General features: G+C 33.1%; 1 protein-coding gene across 1 annotated transcript in view; it reads left to right on the top strand.

Annotated features, from left to right (window-relative positions):
- Positions 1–13,291, top strand: part of ORC4 (origin recognition complex subunit 4) — a 45,775-nt gene that overhangs the window by 14,618 nt on the left and 17,866 nt on the right. Inside the window, exons 4-8 of the mRNA XM_080799838.1 lie at positions 2,331–2,406; positions 2,859–2,944; positions 6,276–6,324; positions 7,789–7,940; positions 10,377–10,550. Of these exons, the coding sequence (XP_080655964.1) occupies positions 2,331–2,406; positions 2,859–2,944; positions 6,276–6,324; positions 7,789–7,940; positions 10,377–10,550 (537 nt within the window). The remainder of the gene's footprint in view (positions 1–2,330; positions 2,407–2,858; positions 2,945–6,275; positions 6,325–7,788; positions 7,941–10,376; positions 10,551–13,291) is intronic.

Genomic DNA, 13,291 nt, shown 5'->3' with positions numbered 1-13,291 from the left:
TTAGATTACTATGATCTAAGGTAGAATTCCATTTTTTTAGGTTATTTATTTTGAGAGCATACATGCACATGAGAGCAAGCATTGGGGGAGGGCCAAAAGCAGAGCGAGAGAGAGAGAATCTTAAGCAGGCTCTATGTTCAGAAAGGAGCCAGACACAGGGTTGGATCTTACCCCTCTGAGATCATAACATGAGCTGAAATCAAGAGTCAGATGCTTAACTAGATGAATTATCCAGGCACCCCAGAATTCCATTTTTTTTAAAAACAGTACAGATTAGGGGTGCCTGGGTGGCTCAGTCATTAAGCATCTGCTTTCAGCTCCGGTCATGATCCTAGAGTCCTGGGATCGAGCCCCGCATTGGGCTCCCTGCTCAGTGGAGTTTCTCCTCTCCCTCTGCCTGCCACTCTTCCTGCTTGTGCTTTCTCCATCTCTGTCAAACAAATAAATAAAATCTAAAAACAAAATAAAACAAAAAACAACCAAACAAAAATACAGATATACCAGAATTATGTTTGATACCTGTTGTGAAACCTAATAATTTAAAATACTTCTTCATATTTCACAAAGATGTTGTAGTGACAAATTGAAGTACAGTATTGCAAATACAAATAGTATTTTGTTTTTCAAAATGGTTTGCCATTGTTCCAGTGACTTTTTTGAATATCCTTTTTGTCCTTACTAAATTTTGATGCCATCTTTACTAGTTTTTTTTGTATACACAGTCTGTTTTGAGGGATCATTTATTTTCTAATCACAGGAGTAGTTTTAGTATTAGTAGTCCTTTATCATTGTTCTTCTTTTTAAAAGTTTTTTGACTTTTCTTAGTTCTGTTCATTTTTAAGTTTTTAAAAAATGTGCATAATAGGGGCGCCTGGATGGCTCAGTGGGTTGAGCCTCTGCCTTCGGCTCAGGTCATGGTCTCGGGGTCCTGGGATTGGGCCCCGCGTCGGGCTCTCTGCTTGGCGGGGAGCCTGCTTCCCCCTCTCTCTCTGCCTGCCTCTCTGTCTACTTGTGATCTGTCTCTCTCTGTCAAATAAATAAACAAAATCTTAAAAAAAAATGTGCATAATATTAATGTGAAGAGATGTAATTATATTGCCATAGAGTTGTAATAAGATGTCACAAGTCAAAAAAGAGAATAGGAAGTATGTGGCTTAAGAATCTATAGTTATAAATATCTGAAACTTTATAATTGAACAATTTAAGGTGGTATAACACCTTGTGAGTATATTTTTAGTAGTTATTATATTATTAATAGTAATTTTTTTTCATTGCAAGCTCTACATTTCTTTAATAAGGTCTTTCTCTATATGTAGTAGGCCCCCCCACCCATGGGACATACATTCCAAGACCTCAGTGAATGCCTGAAACCACAGATAATACCAAACCGTATACGTACTGGTTTTTTTTTTTTTAACATGGTAAACTTTACCTGTGGTATACTTTAATGTATGAATTAGACACAGTAAGAGATTAAAAATAATAACATAATAAAATAGAATGGTTACAACAAATACAGTAAAAGTTAGGTAAGTGTGGTCTCTGTCTCTCAAGATATCATACTGTACTATATTTATTCTTCTTGTGATGATGTGAAATGATAAAATGCCTACATGATAAGATGAAGTTAGGTGAATGATGTAGGCATTATTATGTACATTAGGCTACTTTGACCTGCCCATAATGTCAAAAGGAGGATTCATCTGCTTCCACAGCACAGGTAGTTGAAACTGCAGATAAGGAGTGGCTAATACACCTAGCAACTCATAGGGGAAACATCTTTTTCAACTTACCCCTTGGTATTTCTTAGTTTTCCATATTTTTATTTCATGATAGCATACAGAGTAGTTAACAGTATTTCATAGAAATTGGTATGTTGACTGGGGTAGACTTTTTACAATCATTTAACATTGCTCTAATACATGTTTTTCAGTAGCTTTTAAGTGATTTCAGTAGTATTTAGTAGAATAAATGTCAGAGATAAATAATGAACTAACTCAGACATGAAGCTCTTAAGTGGGTATAGTTTTATGTGACTTATAGAGAAATATGTCTTTGAAAACTTGAGGGTTGTTTCTAAACATTTATTAGTTTGGGAAGATGATTGAGAGAGCATGACATCAGTCCTGGCTTTGGCATCCTGAGTCGTACATTAGATGTTCTCGTTAAACCTTTCTTTTATCTTTGAGTAGTGTGCAAACTTACTTGTTAGTTTCAAATGACAATCTTTTTATTGTATTATGTTCCCATTATTCATAATTTTTAGAAGAATATGAGCTTATATTTTTATTTATTATTAAATATTCCATAAACTTTTTAATACCATTTAGTTAATAAACCATGCTTTGAAAGAACTAATGGAAGTAGAAGAAGTGAGTGAAAATGTATTACAAGTTCACCTAAATGGTAAGTATGTCATCATTTTACCATTGGAAATGATATAAACTATGTGAGCTTTTTATAATGTAAAATTTAATTTAGTTGTGTGTTTTAAAGGTGGGTAATAGTCATAATTTAAGAACTTGATCCATGTTTAACAACTTTCACTTTAATATACCATACACAGTATTTTGAGAAATTAAAAAAAAATAAGATTAAAGAGGCACATAAGGACTTGTTTTTTCTTTTCTTTTTTAAAAAAATAAAAGAACCCCAAGGATCATAGTTCTTTGAGTCTAGCAAATGTCTTCATTGCTGAGTTTCAAAAAGAAAAGTAATGTTAACTCACAGATATTTGACTTTTTTCTTTCTAGTTAAAGTTAGAAACCATTAAGAAAGCTTAACTTGACTGGAAAATAATCTGCACTGTTTCAAATATTTCACTTTAATTAAATACTTTTAAATGGGCTTCATTTCAGGACTGCTGCAGATCAATGATAAAATTGCCCTAAAGGAAATCACAAGGCAGTTAAATCTGGAAAATGTAGTTGGAGATAAAGTTTTTGTAAGTATCCTAATAGTCTTTAACATTTATATGATGTAGATATTTTCGTATTTTTGGAAGGCTAGGGAAGGTTCAGGGATTCTAAATTGAAATATGAAAGATTCTTATCATAAAAAAGTATAATGTACTAGGATGCATTTATTCATCATACCTTTATGTTTAAATTTTTTTGAAGTAGATTATACTAACTATAAAAGAGCCAAGAAATCCATGTTTATGTAGATATTATCTGAGCTTCCTTATCTATAAGATAAATACTTTGATTCCCTATATTTGGAGATAGTTTAAAGTATTTTTTGAAGCACTACACTCTAGCACCCTATTTTTAGTCTTCTGAGACTTAGGTAGCTGGGACTAATGCAAAATGTACTGAATTTAAAGCTAAAAAAAGGTAGATTTGAGTCTTGTCTTAAAACCATTGACTACTTGTTAATCATGGCTAATGAGTATTTCTGAAGTTCAAATTTTCTCATCTGTGTTAAATGTGCATTATCCTTATTACTTCATAGATTTATTCTAAAGACAAGCATTAAACATAATTTATGTTTTAAAAATGCTGGATTGGTAATGTTCTATAGAAATGTTAATTATCTCTTATTAAAATGTTTTCAGAAACTTAATTCATGTCTCATCATTGTAACAGCTTAGAACCTCAATATAGTGAACATCAGTAACTTAAATGAAACTGATGAGAAATGTTCTGGAACTTTCATTAAACTTTTTACCCTATCACTTGATTTATAAGGTTGAAAAGTAACATGATTAAATTAATTTATAGCTACTTTAATTTTCATAATGAAATGACTTAACTTCATACTGCTTATTCAGTTGAAGTGGATTGTGGCATCCCAAGTTCATTTTATGCTTACTGGTGGTCATACAGTGTTATCACTCCTAAAGTGTCTCCTTTTTCCTGCAACGACACAGCCATTGTTGTGTAAGCCTCTTAGCATTTAGTAATTTCATTCTTTAATAAGTACCTGTAAAAAGGTAAGCCAATCATGTGTTACCCTTTCACACTGTCTGCAGGTTCAAAATGCCCCTTCTGTAAGTCTGAAGTTCTTCCTCCTGTGCAGAATGTAATGTTGAATACAGTGGCCTACTTGGTCAAGGAGATTTACTATTATGTAGGCTCAGTTTGGCTTTTGGTTTGCAGCTGATGTAGACTGAGGTTTCTGACTTTCCTAATTGAACCTATTCTTATTGGATTCATAGAAAATAATAAAAGGGACAGTTGTTTATCATCCTAGTCATTACTGTTGTTACCGGAATCATCACATGTAGTGATTATTAGTTTAACTTTTACATTATATAGGTAAGTCACCTGAGGCTCAGAGAGCATAATTAGCTTGCCCTAAGGTTGGATATTAAAATGGATATTAAGACATTAAGAACCTGAGTTACTTAACCCAGAGCCTTTATATTTTGATATACTTACAGCAAATTTGTATATTCTTATGCATACGTGTCTGTTTTTATATAAGGATATTCTTATAATATGTGCATATGTGCTTATATAATTGCACACTTACACGTAATGTCAGATGTAACTGTCTTTTAAAAAAAAGGACAAGACAAGCGACCTTTGAATAACTTCAACTGCTGATTACCCACCCACAGATTGCCTCTGAGCTTTTGTTTATATTATATAAATACCTCTTGCCCTAACTGCCTTGGAAATAATGTTGATTTGACAACATACAGTTATTATAAAATATGTGGAAGTTCTTAAAAACCTGTTCAGCTATTTTATATCAGTTTTCTCAGTGGGGAAACAAACAAGTAGATTTTTTTTTTCTCCTGTACATCTTCACAAATTTAAAGTTGGCTATTTCTTAAAATTAAAAAATCTGAATGAAGTAAAAATTAATTATAGCAGCAATGGCCACGGTCGCCAAACTGTGGAAAGAACCAAGATGCCCTTCAACGGATGAATGGATAAGGAAGATGTGGTCCATATACACTATGGAGTATTATGCCTCCATCAGAAAGGACGAATACCCAACTTTTGTAGCAACATGGACAGGACTGGAAGAGATTATGCTGAGTGAAATAAGTCAAGCAGAGAGAGTCAAGTATCATATGGTTTCACTTATTTGTAGAGCGTAACAAATAATATGGAGGACAAGGGTAGATGGAGAGGAGAAGGGAGTTGAGGGAAATTGGAAGGGGAGGTGAACCATGAGAGACTGTGGACTCTGAAAAACAACCTGAGGGTTTTGAAGGGGCGGGGGGTGGGATGTTGGGGGAACCAGGTGGTGGGTATTAGGGAGGGCACAGATTGCATGGAGCACTGGGTGTGGTGAAAAAACAATGAATACTGTTACGCTGAAAATAAATTAAAAATTTAAAAAAATTAATGACTTAAATGAAAAAAAAAATTTCAACAGGGCCCTTATCCACAAGTTGGAACATCTGGATAATGCATCTGCTTCTCTGTTAATTTCCATGTAGAATGTATAAGTTGTATCCAAAAATGTTTTGGCTGTGTTCCAAGTAAACATAGTCAAATTTGATATGATATATACAAATTCTATAATATGCTCTTGAATAGGGAGAAACTATTACAGTATGTAATGATTGAGGCAAATTTCTTCTCCCCTTTCCTTTTGGATCTCATTTAAATTTGTGCTCATTTTTTTTAGTAGTATGCTTTTTTTATTTGTTTGTATTTAAATTTAGTTAGTTAACATATAGCATAATACTGGTTTCAGGAGTAGAATTCTTCACTTACATACAATACCCAGTGCTCCTTAATACCCATCACCCATTTAACCCATCCCCTGCCCACCCTCCCCTCCATGAATCCTCAGTTTGTTCCCTGTTGTTAAGTGTCTCGTGATTTGCCTCCCCCTCTTTTTCCCTTCCCCTGGGTTCATCTGTTTTTTGGTTTTTTTTTTTTTTTTCTTAAATTCCACATACAACTGGAATCATATGGTCATTTTTTTAGTGGTCCAAATTAATCTGAAACTTGGAAGAGCTTAATCTGTTTGAAAATACAAAGTGCAGTGATTTCTAGTTCTCAGACTGTATTTGGAATACAACAAGTCTTAAAAACTACCTTTAAATTGAAGCTAGCATTTTTATGCATTTTATCCAGAAAATATAGAATTTTGAGCATGGCAGGGTAATGCCATTTTCAGTACTATGCCACCTCTCCTTTTATATTTAAGCCTTTAATGGTGCACATGGAAGTCTTCAGCTCAGAATCTGGCCACTGACTAATTTAGAAACATTAGATACATAATGTCTATGTAATGCCTAAGAATCAGTTCTCTTTTATTCTTTATTTAGTTAAACTTTTAGTTATGGTGTCTTTTTTGTTTTTTAGGGAAGTTTTGCTGAAAACCTTTCATTTCTTCTGGAAGCTTTAAAAAAAGGTAAATATTAGCATATTTAATACCATCAAAAGTTTTCTTTTAGCTTTATTTTTCCTCTGATTATAAAGGCATTACATATTTTTACCAAAAAAAGATAATGTAAAAAGTCATAATATAATGATCACTGTAATCCCACAACTATTACAGTGACTATCCCAATCATTACTATTTTTTAAGAAGTCACTGCACCCAACATGGAGCCCAAAGTGGGGCTTGAACTCATGACCCTGAGATCAAGACCTGAGTTAAGATCAAGAGTCGGACACTTAACTGACTGAGCCACTCAGCCACCCCATGGTTATCCCAATTAACATTTGGTTTCATATCTTTATTCACCTGTAGTGTATCAGTGATGCAGATGGACATAACTTTTTATAAGGATAAAATGATTTTCCATATTGTATAATATATATCTTGTTCACTTATGTCAGTAAATAGTGAGCTACATCATCATTTTTATGGTTCTCATATTCTATTTTATAAATTGTTATTAATTACCAGTTATGAACTTTGATTTCTAACTTATTTGTATATAATTAGGAAGAAATGCTTAGATGATCATTTAGTTATTTCCTAGGGTAAATTTTAATGAGTAGAGTTCCAGATTAAACAGTGCCAGATTTAAAAGAATGATTATAGGGTCACCTGGGTAGCTCAGTCGGTTGTGTTTCTGCCTTTGGCTCAGGTCATAATCCCAGGGTCCTGGATTTGAGCCCCGTATCAGTCTCCCTACTTAGCAGGGAGCCTGCTTCTCCCTCTGCCTGTAGCTCCCTTTAAGGTAACAGTGATTACCTTAAGGTAATAGTGATTCTTCTGCCCTCATGGTTTCCCTCATTGTAATGAGAAAAATGAATTCACAGAGTCATGTTGAACTTTCCCCTGTTGCTAAAATATTAAACCTTGGTTGGGGGAGGCTTTAAAAAATTGTGGTTAGGAGTTAAAAGAGACTTTGGTCAAATTTTGTGGTTTAAGGATTATTTATAAAAATTATAAATACTTGAGAAGATTCAGTTTGCATTTCTGCTGACTAAATAAATCTCTTTTGAAGTGAAAGTTTTGTTCATAAGTTAGTGACTCCCTTTATTATTAATCCCAAAGTATTTTGGTTTCTGTGGGTGTTAAGAGATCCCTGTCAATTTTTTGATGATAGAAGATTATATTTGCATAATTTTAAAAACAGTCTAGTTATTTAAATAATGTTCTTAATTTTTCATTAGTAAACTACTAAAGTCTTGTAATTAGACTGTGAACTACTTGAGGGGAGTAAGGGCTGTCTTGTCCTCTGAATAAGTTTTTGTTTTTGAATAAATGGGTAAGCATTGGTAAGTATCCTGCACAAACTAGGTTTTCAATATATGTTTGTTGAATTGAGTTTTAACCACTAAAGTACAGTAAATAATTTGGAAACTTAAGAAAGATTGATGTAGTTGCTTATTAATATATAAAACTCCTATTTTATCTTAGGTGACCGGTCTAGTAGTTGCCCAGTGATCTTCATATTAGATGAATTTGATCTTTTTGCTCATCATAAAAACCAGACACTCCTCTATAATCTGTTTGACATTTCACAGTCTGCACAGACTCCACTAGCAGTAATTGGTCTTACATGTAGATTGGTAAGTTTTTCTTTCTATTAAAAAACTGATTATATTTAGAAAATTAAGGCTTACTGATATCATCACTTATGTAGGTCATTATATCAGGCATTTTTTCAAATGTGTTTTAGTAGTGCCTGGTGCATTTATCCTACTTTTCAACTCAGATTGAAGAAAACAAAACATTTATGACACATGCTCATGAACTAATACCTCTCTCCCTCCAGTTAAATCACTGAATAAAAAATGTGAAGTCAGATTATGCTAGCGTAATTTCTACATTAGCAAGTAGAAAATCATATCACTATTTTATAAAAATCATCCATAGTTTTTACTTCTATATTTAAGATTGTTCCTATATTTTGAAAATGCTTAGAATCGAGTAAAAATGATAGTATCCCATCTTTGTAAGTAGTCATCTCCAGAAATGGAAGGGATTACTTCTCTCAATCTGTCAACAGTAGATAGTGGCTTCTTTGCTTCTTGGGGGTGATTTTAGAATGATTTTAACCATAGTCTCAGTGTCACTATCACATTACTTTATGAAGACTCTCTACATCGTGAACCTTATATACGTCAGATAGCTACACAGGCCTTTTTTAAAATCTTCTTTTACATCATAAACTTTCTTACTGAATTCAGGTAAAACTGATATTTAAGAGTCATCTCTCTTCTCATAGATGGCTGCCATGAGTCTGTTTTCATTCTTCTTTTGCCTCCTTCATTCTTGGCAGGTTTGTGGTCAGGCCCATTTACTTCTTTTCCTTTCTTGCAGCAGTTTCCTTTTTAGAGAAGTGAAATAATTTACTAAGTCATCTTTCAACAGCCTTCCTTTCAGTGTTGTTTTTCTGTGGAGTGTTTTTCTCTGTCCTCTTTTCCTAGTGCTCTAGAGTTTATAATATATGCCTTCATAATAAGCCTCCCCATAAAACATCTGCCTCTTTGTTTTATCTTTATTCCTTCTTGTCAAGGCAGCAGTTATACCACAGGAGTTAAGGAAGCATCTTTCTTCTTGCTAAAAAAAAAAAAAAACCTTTGGGTGGAAGTAGCAGTGGCAAATGTTACTAACCCATTGAAGGACCAAATAAAGAATCAGGTGCTCTTTAGCAGTGTTACATAGGCCTTTAAAAATTCTATAGTATAATTCTCCCAGCTGTGCAGTTCATGTCTATCTGTATGTCTGTTTGAAAGGATAGTTGGATTAGTGACTTTGCTAGCAAACAACCTCTTCTCTGTGGAAGTAGTTCTTTTTTTTACTATTCCCTTTATTTCCACATTGCAGACTTCAGTCGTTACTGTCCACAACTAAAGTACCTTTTACCTCCACCTTCTTTTCATTCCCAAGTTCAAGCTCTTAATTATTACTGGCATAGAGTGTTGTTTATACTGCTTTTCAGCCACCTGTACGTGGATGATCTAGAGCTGCTCATTAATAGAAAATTTATAATATAGCTGTTTCTGAACATAAAACTTCACTCTCTTTTAATTATGCTGGCACTGTATTTTTCTTTGACCTATAAAAACATTCCAGGTTTTTCATTCACTTTCTCCCTGCCAACCCCAAGCTATTAATCTTTCCTGTCTTCTTTTCCAGACTAACCATGATCCCATTTTGATCACTTGAATTCTTTCCTCTATATGATTGGTTTCTTAACCTAGCTATGATGAAAATCATCTGGGTAGATTTAAAAATCCATATTTTAGGGCCTTACCACAGTTTTGGTTTTTTTTTTTACATTTTTTCTTACAGAAAATTGACAATAAAAAAGGTGATTCTTAACTTCTTAAGGAAAAATAGCACAAATGCAAGTAGTTTCTAAACTATCACTGTAAAAAAGTCATCAAGAGACAGAATAACTTACCAGTGTCATGCTGTGTTCCTGCAACTTTCCTCTCCTATAGTTTGTTCCATCAGTTCAGCATGGCTTCAGCTTGAATTTATAGGTAGTAAACAATTCTTCTCCATTACATTTGCTACTTCCTGAGTCTTTGTTATATAAAACAATGTTTAAATTTTCAGCAATTAATAGATTTACTACATTTTGCTATTTTTAATATGAATTTTTCATAGAATATATGAAATTCTTATTGAAATTCTTAGTGTTATTGTGGCAGAGAACTATTCAATAATAGTCACATTTATTTTTGCAATTATTGATGGTCTTGAAATGTTAAAAATTAACTGAGAATAGCATAGTAGGAAAAAGGCATGACATCACCAGGCCTACAGATGCTTAGAAGGGGATTATTAAAAATGGCTTGCATAACTGTAAGGAAATCAAGGCAATGATTTGAGTTTTTGGAGGCTTGAATAAAATGCTTAATTGTGTATTACAGGTTAAGCATTGTTAATTATAGTGATAGTTCAAATATGTATACCTCTAATATTGGTACGTTGTTGTTTTGTTTTGTTTTTTTTTAACATGCACCTTATATGGATTTTTGTTTGTTTTTAAGGATATTTTGGAACTCTTAGAAAAAAGAGTGAAGTCACGATTTTCTCACCGGCAGATACATTTAATGAATTCATTTGGATTCCCACAGTATCTTAAAATATTTAAAGAACAATTATCTCTACCTGCAGAATTTCCAGACAAGATCTTCACTGAGAGGTGGAATGAGAATGTTCAGGTAACTTGGAACAGAGGCAATAATGTTTAAATAATTTTTGTGCCTGTTGTACCATTGAAAGCTTATAAAAACCTACAAATTTAAACAAATTTGTAAATTAGCAGAAAGTTTCTCATGTTATTATAGCATAAAACTGTTTTAATACAAATTATATGCTTTTTATGTGTTATTTTCTTTAAAAGACATTTGTCATATCCTAAATTTTTTCTCTCAAAAGAACTTTAATGAGATTTTTTGTTCTGTCTTATATTTTTAGATTATTCTATTAATATTTAGAATATCATAAAATATTATTTTCATTATTTATTAATTTAGCAGGTTTTTTAGCTTAGTGGTTCATACCTAACTAATTATCCAGTATGGATTTTCCCTCCACCCCTGATTCTCATACAATTTCAGCTTTTATTTCATTGGGTCTTTTAAGTTGTATTGTGTATATTGGTGAATCTCATCATCTCTGGAGCTCTCAGGGTCTTAGCTACCCACGCACACTCACATGTTAACATAAAGGTTTACTAAACCTTGTGGACTCTGTAATTTTATCTATACTTACATTGAATAGCCTGACTTATGTAGACCATTGTCATATCAACTCAACATACTAGCATAAGTTTATCTTATGTTGTCAAGAGTTTTCAGTTGGCAGAGAGAAAGGAGAGAATATATGTATGGGACTGTGTTTAATAACACAATTGAAAAACAGTGTTGCTAAATAAATCCCACATGGTAGAATCTTCCAAAAATTTGGGTCTTCTGAAAGTACAAAATAGTGTAGGATCCTTGGTTTTGAAAGAATTGGGAAAAACTGGTCTGTGATATTAAATTCTGATGAAGATGATTAGATCTTTGGATAATAAAGTTGCAAAATGTATATTTACTGACTCTTAAAAAAATTTTTATGTCAAAGCAGTAATTATTTTATTATTGTAGTTTCAAGTTTTTATTTAAATTCCATTTAGTTAATATACAATGTAATAATAGTTTTAGGTGTAGTATTCAGCAGTTTATCACTAACATATAACACACAGTTCTCATCACAAAGAGTGCCTTCCTTAATACCCACAACCCATATAACCCAACCCCTACCCACCTCCCCTACAGCAATCTTCAGTTTGTTCTCTGTAGTTAAGAGTCTAGGGGCACCTGGGTGCCTCAGTCATTCAAGTGTCCGACTCTTGTTTTTGGCTTAAGTCGTGATCTTGCAGTCATGAGGTCGATGCCTGCATCAGGCTCTGTGCTCAGCGCAGTCTGTTTCATGTTCTCTCTATCTCTCCCTCTCCCTCCCACTCCTTCTCTTTCTCAAATAAAATCTTAAAAACAAACAAACAAAAAGAGTCTGTTTCCTAGTTTGCCTCTCTCTTTTTCCCTCCTATTTTCTTCTATTTTGTTTAAATTCCACATAATTGAAATGATATTTGTCTTTCTCTGGCTGCCTTTATTTTGCTTAGCATAATATCTCTAGTTCCATTCGTGCTGTTGAAACTGGCAATATTTAATTCTTTTTTATGGCTAAATAATATTCCATTTTATATACACACCACAACTTTTTTATCCATTTATCTACTGATAGACATTTGGGCTCTTTCCATAATTTGGCTACTGTTAGTAATGCTACACAAAAATAAATTCAAAATGGCTAAAAGACCTAAATGTGAGACAGGAAAACATCAAAGTCCTAGAATAGAACACAAGCAGCAACTCTTTTGACCTTGACCATAGCAACTTCTTACTAGATAAATCTGAGGCAAGGGAAACAAAAGCAAAAATTAACTATTGGGACTTCATCAAGATAAAAACGTTCTGCAGAGCAAAGGAAACAGTCAACAAAAGTAAAAGGCAACCTTCAGAATGGGAGAAGATATTTGCAAATGATATGTCTGCTAAATAACTTCTTAGTATCCAAAATATATAAAGAACTTATCAAACTCCACACCCAGGAAAACAAATAATCCAGTTTAAAAATGGGCAGAAGACATGAATAGACATTTTTCCAAAGAAGGCATACAGATGGCTAATGGATACATGAGAAGGTGCTCCACGTCACTTATCATCAGGGAAATACAAATCACAACTACAATGAGCTATCGCATCACATGTGTCAGAATGGCTAACATTAACATAGGAAACAACAAGTGTTGGTAAAGATATGGAAAGAGGGGAACCCTCTTATACTGTTGGTAGGAATTGAAACTGGTATCGCCACTGTGGAAAACAGTGTGGAGGTTACTAAGAAAGTTAGAAATGGAAGTACCCTACTGTCCAGCAATTGCACTACTGGGTATTTACCCAAAGGATATACAAATACTGATTCGCAAAGCAGTCATGATTTTGATCTTAAATATCAATACCAAATTAAAAGTGAAACAATTCTGGAACGCTGAAAAGAAATTAAAAAAATAAATAAAAATTTAAAAAAATTCAACCAAAAAAAAATTTTAAGAATTTTGCATTTATTTTGTTCTTAAATACTTTTTTATTTTTTCCCAGCTTTGTTGAGATATAATTGACAAAATAAAAATTATATATGTTTCAGGTATACAGCTTGATGTTACAATATGCATAATGCATATACATCAAGAAATACCACAGTGAAGTTATTCAAGGCCTCCATCACCTCAGTAGTTACCATTTTCTTTCTCTTCTTTTTTTCTTTTTTATTTCCTTTGTGGGAAGAGATGAGAATACTTACGAGCTGTCTTCTAAGCAAATTTCAAGTGTACAGTGCTGTATTAAACCATAGT

The sequence above is a fragment of the Martes martes genome, assembly GCF_963455335.1.
Source record: "Martes martes genome assembly, chromosome: 3".
NCBI lineage: Eukaryota > Metazoa > Chordata > Mammalia > Carnivora > Mustelidae > Martes > Martes martes.
The sequence above is the reverse complement of the archived record's forward strand: the minus strand, read 5'-3'. Positions and strand labels throughout refer to the sequence as shown.